The sequence below is a fragment of the Vicugna pacos genome, chromosome 6 (genome assembly GCF_048564905.1).
Source record: "Vicugna pacos chromosome 6, VicPac4, whole genome shotgun sequence".
NCBI classification, from domain to species: Eukaryota; Metazoa; Chordata; class Mammalia; order Artiodactyla; family Camelidae; genus Vicugna; species Vicugna pacos.
The window spans coordinates 86004103-86017388 of record NC_132992.1 but is presented as its reverse complement, the minus strand read 5'-3'; the positions used below and the strand labels follow the sequence as shown (position 1 = coordinate 86017388).

Sequence of the window (13286 nt, the reverse complement as noted above, 5' to 3'; positions counted from 1 at the left end):
AGCTCTGCCACTGTAGCACACACACAGGTATAGACAAAACGAAAATGGTGGGCGTGGTTGTGTTCTAACAGATTTTTTACAAAAACAGGTCATGGACTGTAGCTGTCTGACCCCTGACCTAGGCAAATGTCTTCTCCTCCTGCTTGTGAGGGCCAGTCCTGCTAAACTGCCACCTGTCTCTTCTTTTCCTGGCTTTTTCCTTCTAAGTGTCCCAGCTCCGCTTGCTGGGGAGGCTAACACAAGGACGTAACAAAAGAAGATGAAGACACTGGGTAATGAAGTGGGGAGGTGGGGAGTGTAAGCCAGAAAAGCCGGCTGGTCTCTACCAGCCAGTGAAGTGGCAGGCTCCTAGCAGGGACAGTATTTGGGTCAGGCTGACAGGAAAACTGGTTAACAGTTCAGAGGGGCGAGGAAGGAGACCTGCCTGGATGGCACCAAGACCTCAGGTGGTGACTGGGATAAAGGAAACAGCTCCGGACAGCAGGAAGCATTAGACGGGTCCCAGTCAAGGGGCTGAGTTAAGGGCTCATCTCCAGCCCTTGGTGGGATGCAAATACAAATGGAAATTGAGGCAGTCCACTCAAGGAACTGGCAAAGAAGATGGCGCTGGAGAAGAAGCTGTGGATGACTCTGGACCTTGTCTCCCGGTAAAATAGAGCCACCAAGATGCTGGCCTCCTGCAGCAGGGCGGCCTCAGGACCAGTGAAGAGCTGGGCCTACAGCTGAGCCTGGATGGGGAAGTCAGTTAACCCCCCACAGGGAAAGCAGCCAGGGCCTCCTGCTCCAGCTTGTTTCTGTAACCCCTTCTAGGAATCCCTGCACAAAGAAAGAATGTCACAATTTAGCCCTTGCTGAGCCCACTGGGTAGCTCAAGGAAGCCCTGCTGCTTAATCAAATCCATTCAATTCAGTAGACATTAATTAGACATGTACTACGGGCCAGACTCTGGGGATACAGAGACAGGACATATCCTCAAAGCGGTCACGGTTTACAAGTGAGATAAATACATGCACGACTTTTTACAATACAAGACAAAATGTGCACAGAAGCATAACCAAGCACGACTGGGACAGAGGGGGACTGACTAGGGGGGGACTTTCCAAAGAGCTCGTTAGCAAAATATGAAGAATGATCATTTCTGTACCATTACTATAGGGACCTACTGGTTCCCCGCAAGTTGTCATAAGAACGGAGATCAGCCACCCTGTCTTTCTAGAATCACATGAAATACTTAAACATTGGAGGACTTTGTTTTCCCCTGAGAAGCATTAAGATATCAGACTTCCCAGAAGAAAAGAGAAGCCTCTTAATAACCAACATTAAAAAAAAAAGTCTCATGCCCTCAAAGCCCCTTCTGGGGAACGGACTTCAAATAAACCGAGTATTTCTCTCACTAAGTGATCTGAAAGAAAGCCTTTTCCTCTTAAATCTGCACTTTAGTTTTAAGAGAAGTTAGAAGTTGTAAAAGTTTAGGAGAAATGGTTGTCAGGAACTAAACTCTAGCTCTATAAACTGATTTTAAAAAACCCCAGGCTCACAAAGATAATAAAAAATGCATTTAATGGCATGTCAATATACAGCTTAAATGTATATTAAGTCTTTTTTTAGTCAGTGCATTACAGGGATAGAGAAGAGAAATACCATTTGTGAATGCACAGTCAAATGCTAGGTGTAAGTGCTGATAAATCTTGGTGCTCTTCCGCTATTAAAATTCTGTTTTATGAAACATAGCTCCAGGTGCAGTGCTCTGTGCCAGCGTGGGGAATCGTCTGGTCCAGTATGCAATCTACAGTTTTAAATTGAATTGTATACAAGTATTAACAAAAGAATAAAATTTATTATTCACAAAACTAAAGTGGTTATCATAAAGCTTACAAGAAAGTACAGCCTAGAACTGATGAGTTGAAAAACTAGTTTTAAAAATAATAAAACTTACTGGACAGTTCTGGAAAATGATACTACAAAACAAAGAAAACAATTGGCACAGTTTAACCACCTAATTTCTAAGTGCACTTTGTAATGGTCCTTGCAAGCTGCCACTTTTCCCAGGATAATGACAAAAAGCTTCAGTCAAGTGTCACTGGCTTATGGTGACGGGTTTTTTGTTTTGTTTTGTTTTTTGTTTTTTGTTTTTTATTGCATTGCCAAGAGTGGATTTTAAGAAAAAACACTACAAAGGTTTCAAAAACCCTATTTATTCTCTATCATCAAAAATAGCAACAGGGGGACTTATACAACTTTTCTGTGAGTACCCACCAGTCTATTTTTTTTCTTAAAAAAAATAGAAGTTAGTTAAAGAAAAATGATTTGGTTTTTAAAAAATAATGTAAGGAAACACTTAATCAGATAGCCCAAGGAGTCATCAGAAATATGTGTAGCAAGAAAGCTTCATTTTGGCCCTCTCCGGCCTTTGCACGTCGTTTACTAAACTAGAAAGAGAATGTACAGTACCAATATGTTCCCCAACCTGCTTGGATCAAATTGTTTTGTTTTTAAACCCATTATTGCTAAACCAGAGTGTTGACACTGAGAGCCGAGAAGTCCGCTCATAGAGGATAAAACTGAGAGGCTGCCTCTGAGGACTGGATCTCCACCTGCGCCATTTTGAACTGGGTGCACTGCAGCCACTTGCGCAGGGCCGCCAGGCCGGCGCTGCTCTGGGCTGAGCCCGGCAGCGACCTGAGGCTGTGGTGGTTCACGTTGTTCTGAATGGCCTGGAGGCGAAGCTGGAGTCCCGCCGATAAGTGCTGTCAAGAAAGGGCGAGACAAGAGGGCAGTTTAGTTTCTTCCCTCCCAATGTTCACCGTCATCCCAGGGAGCGCCGGCCTGGACTTCTGCAGGCACAGCTTAACACGTGGCAAGGGGGCTGTCTGGCCTGAAGAAGGCTGACTCTCAAATTCGGCAGTGTGTGGGCCGGCAGCATGTCTCTAGAGCCAACCTGGCCCAAATCCATCCAAATAACGTCCTTCCCGTCTTGACTCATTCATTGCAATACCCGTGTGGCACACGTACTAGTCCCCCAGGAGCTGGTCACCATGTGGGCCTCGTTTGGCAGGCCCTGCTGCCAGGCTCCCTGGGTTCAAATCCTGGCTCGTCTGTAAAGGGAACAAGGTTCTTCAGTCCGTCTTTGGATTTTCTCATGGACAAAATGGGGACTGGGTCATTGTAAGGATAAATGGGCTAACAGAGGGTTTAGAACAGAACTCGGCACAGAGGAAGCGCATGTGACATATTATTCATGATTATAACCTCTCTGTTCTCATGTCAGTGCACACGAAGAAGCTAGGTTGTAAGCTTTTCTAATTCTTCTTAGCTTTTCAAGTTCCACTGGTCTCTTAGCACTCTGTGCAATGTCAGATCGCCACAGACGGCCATCAAGCAGCGGAAGGGGCAGTTTGGGATGCCTCGAGGTAGAAGCACAAGCAGTTTTCACAATAGAAGCTAGTAGTGCTGCAATGAGGTTTTTGGCGGAGCCATCGGCCCCATCAGTGGCCACAAACAGCACCAATGCCACAAACTGGTACTCAAAGCAAGCCTGTGGTCACCACTGACAGCTGTTTTTCTCCCTTGGTGTCTGGGTCCTTTGAAGTCACTTCCCTTCCTCCCACTAGCATCCCTCCCCAACTGTGAGAGGAAATCCAGCAAGAAGGTTTTCATCTTCTCTGCCCCCCATCCTCCTCCTGATTCTCCCAGTGTCTCAGATGGAACCCCGCTTTGCATGGAGCAGGTGGCTAGCTTTGCCATCTTAATGTCAAGCCCCAGTAAGTACACTTACAGCCATGGAGAATGTCTGGCCCTACAGTGATATTGTGTCAGGGACTGGTGGTGAGAAATACATTCCGTCTTCCCCTTCCTGGCTGTGGGGTGTTCAAGTTACTCTTCCTTCTGATCCTATGTTTCCTCTTATGTAAAATGGGGGGTAGGGGGTGGGCGGGTCCCTTCTAGCTCAATTCTGTCATTCACTCAATGCTATCCTTTCTTAATAGAATTCTTTGCATAACAAATAAATCTGTCTTAGTGGCCAGAAAATAGCACTGGCCATGTCAGGACCGGCTCCCACAGGTATCCTCTGAAGGTAGTGGAGATTTTCGGCCTGTATTCTAGTCAGTAACTGAGCCTCTGCCAGACTCTGGGATCCTGTCCCTTCTTCTTCATCAACAATGAGCCGTGGGACGGCGGCTCTTGCTGCCACCTCGGCCCGCAGGCCCCTCACCTGGCCCACAGGGTCTCCTGCATCATCAGCCCCTAGAGACCAGGGGCAGACAGTCGGTGGAGCATCGTGCAGCCCTATGAATGTGACGAGCTTCTCTGGAGGGAACTGAGCTTCCAGTCCGCCCAGGGGTGACTTACCTTGATATTTGACTGAATCATTGGCAACCACATGGGTATGAGCTGCATGGAGAAACACAGAAGCCTCGTTATTCCTGTTCTCCATTCTCCCCCACAAGCTTCGCCTACAGCGAGGCAAAGCAGGACACACTGAATCCCTTTAACATCACAAAAGGATGTGGCCCCTGCTGCGGAGTTACCGCTATCAGGAAAAGTCTCTCTGAAGCCAAACCCTGCTGAGCTGGTGGCATTTGGAGGTTAATAAGCGCCCCATGAGTGCCTGAAACACACACTTTAGAGTAAATGACTGATTGTCTCTTGAAAGCTACCAAGCACGGGAAATTAAATGTGTATTTATTCAATTAAATCCTGACTTTCTTGAAATAGAATTTCCTCCATGGGATCTTTAGAACTGAGTCTCCAAGGAGCGTGGTGACTCTATCTGCCTGCAGTCGTTAAGAAAATATCACTGGGAGGAGGTTAAAATGCTTAAGTGATAGAAAAAGACGAGCCCTGAAGTTGCCTGGCTGTAACTTGGAAGGTGAGACACAGCAAGAGTGAGTTGGGGTGGGGGCTTGGGTACACACGCAGGAGAGCAGCGGGTCCCTGCACTGGCCGAGGGTAAGGCTCTCAAATCCCAGGCACCTGGGCTGCTCTGACCCTCTGCCACCTGATTCCCCCTGAGCCCCTCTGCTCCGGGCACAGGTACCCCACCCGAGGGCCCCAGTGGCAGCTCTCTTCTGTCTGCTTTGGTCTCTCACCACACTCCAGCCCTTCCCAACACAAGTGAACATGCATGGCCTCAAAAATCCAGAAGTCAGGGACAGAATACAAGGGCTCCCAAAATGGGTTCCACAGAACTCTAGTTTGGTGGAATCTGAATGGGGAAGGAGGGCTAGGATCTGAAAAGTTTGGACATGCTAGTTCCTTTCAGGGCTGCTCAGATCTTTAATTTGCTCCTGTGCATAACATCATTTCACTCCCTGCTCCTTCTCACCCTCCACTCCGATAGAAGAGTTGTTACAGACTGAATGTGTGCCCTCATATAGATGTTCTAGTCTTTGCCCACACAGCCTCAGATATGACCTTATTTGGAAATGGGGTCATTGAAGATGTAATGAGTTAAGATGAGGTCATTCTGGAGTAGGGTAGACCCCTGATCCAATATGACTGGTGCTCTTATAAAAAGGTGGAAATTTGGACACAGATACACACACAGGGTGAATGTCACGTGAAGATGAAGCAGAGATCTACAGCCAAGGAGCACCAAATAAGGCCAGCAAACCCCCAGAAGCTAGGGGAGAGGCCTGGGACAGATCCCCCTCACAGCCTCCGAAGGAAGCAACTCCGCCACCACCTTTATCTCATAACCTCTAGCCTCCAGAACCATGAGACAATAAATTTCTGTTGTTTAAGCCACCCAATGGGTAGTACTGAGCAGCCTAGTAAACTAATACAAGGGCACTCAAGGAAGCAAAGACCGGGAATGCGCAGAGAGGTGAGGAAGCAGTAGGGGTTCGTGTGATGCTGAAAGGTGAGGTTCTTAGGAGAGGGTCGTGAAGAGCAAGTTTAGAGAAGCAGAGTGAGGCCTCTCATCATTCACTCACAGATGATCTGGGGTGCCTATGGCACCGGATTTTACTCCCAATATGATACAATTTCTGAAGAGGGATGCCCCCTTCACCACGAGGAAAGATCACTGTGGCAGCAGCGTGGAGATGAGGATGAGGAAGGACATGGAGAATGGAGGCAGGGGCCCAGTGTGGAGGCTGCCTCCATGGCCCAGGTAAGACTGGGGAGAACACCTGCGATGGAGAGGGGTGCTGCCTTGTGGAGACAACCTGTGGGCTCTGAGGACCAGTTTGCTCTTTGGAGGAAGGAAAAGGTTCAAAGTTAGCCTGGGCCAACTGGAGGACAGCAATGCGACGAATAAAATGAGAAAATAGGGAAGAGAGCCTGCTGGGATGGAGGACAGCACATAAATGACCTCTCTGTTCAGTAGTTATGGCCATAGGCTGCTGGTCTCATTTAATTCATCTAGTCATTAAAAAAAAAAGAAAGATCCTGGCAAAGTGATCAATTATATTTCCTCTCTACGCTTTTGCTCCCAAGGCTAAATCTGGCTGTTGTTCTGCTTTCAACAATCTGTTGGTACATAACGATTTGCTAATTTGACTCCATTGATGTGTATTCCTAAACATGGTGTTTATATTGCAGCCACTGAATACTCTGTCTCTAACATAAGCATTGTGTTTAGAAATGGAGTATGGCGTGTCCCGTAAGACATGGTTGGACTTAAACTCGAACTATCAGAAAATGACGCCCTCTCCTGCCTCTCCTGCCACCAACTCTCATAACAAAACTGTGGGATTACAAAGGTTGGTTCCAGATCAAGCTGCACTCTCTGGTTCTTAAGAAGGCATTCTGAACAAGGGGATGGGGGCGGGGTGGGGTGTGCGGAAGCAAACTAGTCTAAAACAAGCCTTGAGGGTCCTAATCGACTGTCGACAGATTTTGTTGAGTTTCATCCTTTTAATATGGAAGCAGGCCCATATGCCTCTTGATATTTGGGAAATACCTGAACTAACCTCTTGTTAGGAACCCTGAGAAACTAAGGAGGGTGGGAACCAGGGAACGCTGAGTACTCTGCCCCTGGGTGGACACCTTTCCCAGGGCTGTCCCTGGAGCTAAGGGCTTGTGTGTGGCAATCAAGGGAAATACTGAGGCTGATATTAGAAGTGTTTTTGTTATTTCCCCATTGATGTAACATGTAACCATAAGACTCTAAATATACCTGCAAGGCGCCCTCAGGTTTGTGATTTACAGACCGCACAACTGAAGGCATCAGGTTAAATTTACTGTTACGGACAGCACTGTATAATCCAGCAGTCATCCTATTTCAGGAATGCCAATTTGACTCACAGAATAATGTTTATTTCAGTATCCATTTGTTAGTGGCTCCTACAAAGCTGTCAGTAAGAATTAGATGTAATTTATTTTGGGCTCTGTAATGTTATAATAAAATCAGTTGCGATTTTTTTTTATTCTCCTGAAACAATATCCAGAAAACTGAAGGACGTTTAAAAAAATAGGTTGTTTTTCACCAAAATTAAAGTGATACTTTTCCTCTTCTTTTGGTTTATGCTACAGGATAAACTGAAGACTTCCTACTTGGTTAGACTATATTCATTTCACTCCATGCTTGTTCCAGCCCTCAAAATAAAATTAGTTGCGAAACTTTCTCTTTCAGCCAAGATAGAGTAACACAGACCAGATTCACCCTCCTGCCTAAAACAAAACAAAATTCCAGATGAAATATATGAAACAATGGTTTTCAGACATTAAGCGTCAGCAGTGCAGAGCAGTGATCACTGAGGGAGAGGAAACAAACAAGGTGGGCCGTACAGTTATCCTAGCTCACTGCCTAGAAGGAGTTTTCAGGCAGTAACACAGGGTGGAGGGACCCGGGAAGAGTCTGGCAGTTTTCCTGAGGTGAAGAGATGGAGCTGGGAGTCTAGGGAGGCCACAGTAACTAGAGTTTGTAAGGCAGAGTAGTGGAAAGGAGAGAGCCGTACAGAGACAGAGACAGAAACAGACAACTCTCGGAAGATCTGTAAAGGGTTCCCCATGATTCTTCAGTTGAATACTGACCAGTACACACATGTGAGAAAACTATCCAAGGCTGAAGAAAAAATAACCTAAAAAGATTAGAGGGAAAAATCCCTGGTGATCACACAGCAGTAGTATTTGTTTCCACTAGTAAGACTGGAAAAATCTTGTAAATCATAGAACACCAGGTAGAGTGCTCAGAAAGATATTGCCTTGGTATTGAAGAAATAGCAGCCCTAGACAAAACGCTGCTTTGATCCCACCTAACAAAGCTTAACATCAAGTCTCAAAGGCATAAAACTGTGTCAAATTTAACTAAGTCATAGAATACAGTTCAAGAATATTTATAGGAATTAAAAATATCTAGCATCCAAAAAAGTCAAATTCAAAGTGTCAAGAATCCAATAAAAAAAAATCACCAGAAAGCAAAAACAGATAAGAATGACAAAGACTTCTTGTCAGAAACAATGGAAGCAAGAAGACAGTGAGTGAATAACATCTTTAAAATACTAGGAGGAAAAAAAACTTTGAATCTAGAATTCAATAACCATGAAAATATCTTTCAAAAATGAAGGCAAATTAAAGGCTTTCTGAGTCATACAGAAGCTAAAGGAATTAAGCTTCAGCAGACCTACATAAGAAATAGTAAAGAAAGTCCTTTGGGCAGAAGGAAGATGGGAGTTTAGATCTATAGAGAGGAATGAAGTATATTGGAAAATGTAAATAAGAGCAAATATAAATATTAAATTGCTTTCAGAGGTAATTGGCTGTTTGAAGCAAAAAAAAAAGTATGGTTTGGTTTATAACAGATGTAGGAGTAAAATGGATGACAATAATAGCACAAAGCTTGGAAATGGAAGTATTCTGTTGTACATTCTTATACCATACATGAAGTAGTATATTATTACTTGAAGGCAGACTGTGTTAAGTTAAAAATGCAGACTATAAACTCTAAGTCAACCACTAAACCAAAAACTAAGACATACAGCTAATAAGATAACTAAAAAACACATTTAAATAACCCATGGGTCAAGGAAGTCAAAAGAGAAATTAGAAAGTATTTTGAACTGAATGGAAATGAGAACATATCAAAATTCAGAGGAATATAGCTTAAGCAGTACTTAGGAGGAATTTTAGCGCACTAAACACTGATGACTGAACAGAAAAAGATTCTCAAATTAATGACTTCTGCTTACATCTTAAGAAACTAGACCAAAAAGAAATTATATCCAAAATTAAATCATTAAAAAATTCGATTAGTCAAAAAGAACATAGAAAAAAAGAGAGAATAAAGGACAAAGAACAGATGGGAAATACAGAAAACAAATAGCAAGATAATATTTTGAGCCCAATAATATCACAAAACACATTAAATGAAAATAGTTTAAAAAACATAATTAAAAGGGATGGTCAGATTGAATTTTTTTAAAAAGAGCATCATCCAATTACATGCTGCCTATAAGAAATACACTTTAAATATAAATGCACAAATAGGTTGAATGTAAAAGTATAGAAAAGATATACCATCTTAACACTAGTCAAAAGAAAGCTGGACTGTCTTTATTAATATCAAATTAACTTTTGAACCAAAGAATATTATTGAAGATAAAAAGGAACCATTTCATAATTTCAATTCATTAAGAAGATATAACAATCCTAAACATTTATGCACCTAATAACAGCTTCATAATATGTGAAACAAAAACTGGTAGACCTGAAAAGATAAATTAGGAAAATATTTCAATACCACTTTCTCAACAATTGATAGACTAAGTGGACAGAAAAAGAAGGAAGGACATGAAATATTTGAGTAACACTATCAATAAGCTTGAACCAACGGACTTGGAAAGCTATACTCAACAACAGTAGAAGACATATTCTTTTCTAGTACACACAGATCATTTACCATGATAGACAATATTCTGGGCCATAAAACAAGCCTCAATAAATTTCAAATAAGTCAAATAATGCAGGGTATGTTCTCTGACTACAATGGAATTAAATTAAAAATCCATAACAGAAAATCTCTAGAAAATCCTCAAATATTTGGAAACTACTTATTTGGAAACAAATTATATACTTCTAAATGACCGAAGGGTCAAAAAGGAAAGCAAAAGGGAATATAGAAAGTATTTTGAACTGAATGAAAATGAGAACACAACCACCAAATTGTAGGATATAGCTAAACCAGTGCTTAGATGGAAATTTATAGCACTAATCACTTATGTTACAAAAGAAAAAATATGAAATCAGTAAATTCCACTTCCACCTTAAGAAATGAGAAAGGAAGAGCAAATTACATTTAAAATCAACAGAAGAAAGAAAATAATGAAAACAGACACCAGTGAAACAAAAACTATAGAGAAAATCGATAAAAATCAACCAAAAGCTGATTGCTTCAGTTGTCATTTTAGATCAAAAGCTCACTAAAACTGATAAACCTTTATCCAGACTGAACAGAGGAAAAAAAGTGAGATTACAAATCACCAATATTAGGGATGAAAAAGGTGGCATAACTACTGATCCTACAGATATTAAAAGTATAATAAGGGAATATTATGAATAATTTCATGCCACTAACATCAACTTCTTTGATGAAATGGACAAAGTCTTTGAAAGACACACAGTACCAAAAATCACTCAAGAATAAACAGATGATTTAAACATCCTACAGACATTGAATCTGTAGTTTAACACCCTCCTGCAAAGAAAATTCTAAGTCCATGCAATTCCACTGGTGAATTCAACCAAATATTTAAGGAATAAAATAATACCAAACCTACACAGATACACAGACTTCTTCAGAAAACAAAAGAGAAAGGAATACTTCCTAATCCACTCTATAAGGCCATCCTTATCCTGATACCAAAACCAAAAATAATTATTGTAAGAAAATTACAGTCTAATAGCCCTCATAAACATTGATGCAAAAATTATTTTTTTTAATGTTAGCAAACAGAATTCAGCAACGTATTTAAAAGAATAATACACCAAGACCAAATGTGGTTTGTCCCAGAAATACAAGGTTGGTTTAACACTCAAAAGTCAGTCCATGAAATTCACTCTGTTATCAGTCAAAAAAGAAAAACCAAATGACCATCTCAATAAATGTAGAAAAAGCACTTGAAAAATTCTACATCTATTTCTGACAAAAAATTCTTAGCAGCTTGGGACTAAAAGAAACCCTCACTCAACCTGACAAAGGGTATCTATGAAAAACTAACAGCTAACACTCATATTTAATGAATGCTTTCTTCCTAAGATCAGAAACAAGACAATGTTTCCCACTCTTACAACTTCTATTCAACTTGTAGCAGAGCAACGAGACAAGAAAAAGAAAAAAGTATACAAATTCAATAGAAAGAAAACTGCTCCTATTGGCAAATTACATAATTGTCTATACAGAAAATCTAGTAAAACCCCTAAGAAAGATACTAGAACTAACAAGTGAGTTTAACAAGTTGCAGGGTATAAGATCAATAAAACCAGTTATATTTCTAAATATCAGGAATGAAATACCAAAAATAAAAATGTAAAAACTGTACTATTTATAAAATTATAAAATTATTATATACTTCGGGATAAATTTGACAAAATATGTTATCCCTGTATATGGAAAACTACAAAATATTGCTGAGAAAAGTTAACAAAGACATAAAAAATGGAGTGATATGCTGTGTTCACAGAATGGAAGACTCAATACTGTTGAGTCCAATGCCCAATTCTCCTTAAAGTGATCTATACATTCAATGCAACCCAAATTCCCAGCAGGGTTTTTACAGTAATCGACAAGTTGATTTTAAAATGTATCTAGAAATGCAAAGGAACTAGAATAGTCAAAACAACTTTGAAACAGATGTAGAAATTTAGAGGACTAACACCACATGATTTCTAGGCATACTAGAAAGTTACAGTAATCTAAACAGTGTGATAAAGAGATAGACAAACATCAATAGAATAGAATTGAGTATCCAGAAATAGAACCATGTATAAATGGTCTATTGAGTTTTGACAAAAGTGCAAAAGCAATTCAATGGATAGAATTTTTAACAAATGATCCTAGAATAATTGGATATCCATACACATAAAAAGTGCCTCAATTCATACCACATACATATGGATCATATCTCAAAATGGATCATAGATATAAGCTAATATCTCGAAGAAAACTCTTTGTGATTTTGGACCAGGCAAAGATTTCCTTAAATACAACACCAGAAGCATGATTCATAAAAGAAAAAAGATTGATTAATAGTACTTCATCAAAATTAAGACCTTCTGCTTATTTCAAGATACTACTAAGACAATGAAAAGACAAACCACAGAAAAAATCTTTGCAAATCACATTATCTGATAAGTGACTTGCATCTCAAAATTCAATAATAAGGAAAAACCCCAACTTGATTTTAAAAATGGGCAAATAATTTTAACAGACTCTTCACCATGCAGATATATGGATAGCAAATAAGCATATGAAAAGATGCGGAAATCATTTGTCGACAGGAAAATGCAATTTAAAACTACAATGAGACAACAGTACACAATTCTTAGAAAGACTAAAATCAAAGGTTAACTGCACTGTGTAGATGAAGATGTGTAGGCACGGGAATGCATATGGCTGGCGTGAATGTAACAGGGTATAATCACTTTGGGACTGATGAACTACTGATGGATTAATTGATGGATGGATAAACAAAATGTGGTGTAGCCATACAATAGATACTACTCAGAAATAAGAAGAAATACTCTACTGACACATGTAACATGGATTAATCACAATATAATTCTTCTGAGTGAAGAAAGGCAGAAAGAAGCATAACACTATGTAAGTCTATTTATATGAAATCCTAGAAAATGCAAATTACCCTATTATGACAGAAAGCAGATCAGTAGGTACCTGGAGATGGGGAGGGGGTACAGGAAGAGGTGGAATAGAGACTAATAAATGTGTATGAGAAAACTTTAGAGGGGTGAGGACTACATTCATTATCTTGATTGTGGTGATGGTTTCATGGGTATAAGTGAAGACATTAAATTGTACTTTTTACATATGCACAGTTTACTGTACATAAATTACACTTCAATAAAGCTGTAAAGAATAAAATCAGATATGATCATACAAGCATCAGTCATATAGTTTCTCTCATAGGTTGACTTTTGCTATTGACTATTAGGCTAGATAAGCTGTATCTATCTCATTTGAACCAACTACTTTGCAGTTTTCTGGTAACAGTCAAGTTATCCCTGCAGATACGTTGCTTTTCTTCAGCACTGTGAATTAACTTGACATGTGTCCTTTATTGAAGGGAATTAACCAAGGAGTGAAAAATCAAGTTACAAGGTTCTAA

General features: G+C 40.5%; 1 protein-coding gene across 2 annotated transcripts in view; it reads right to left on the bottom strand.

The window, feature by feature from the left end:
* Positions 1-2186: 2186 nt before the first annotated feature.
* Positions 2187-13286, bottom strand: part of UNC79 (unc-79 homolog, NALCN channel complex subunit) — a 173959-nt gene continuing 162859 nt past the window's right edge. For both annotated transcript variants that reach the window (XM_031679353.2, XM_072963982.1), the window contains 2 exons: positions 4351-4392; positions 2187-2747 (listed from right to left, as the gene is read on the bottom strand). In XM_031679353.2, coding sequence (XP_031535213.2) covers positions 2547-2747; positions 4351-4392 — 243 coding nt within the window. In that variant the 3' untranslated portion in view covers positions 2187-2546. The remainder of the gene's footprint in view (positions 2748-4350; positions 4393-13286) is intronic.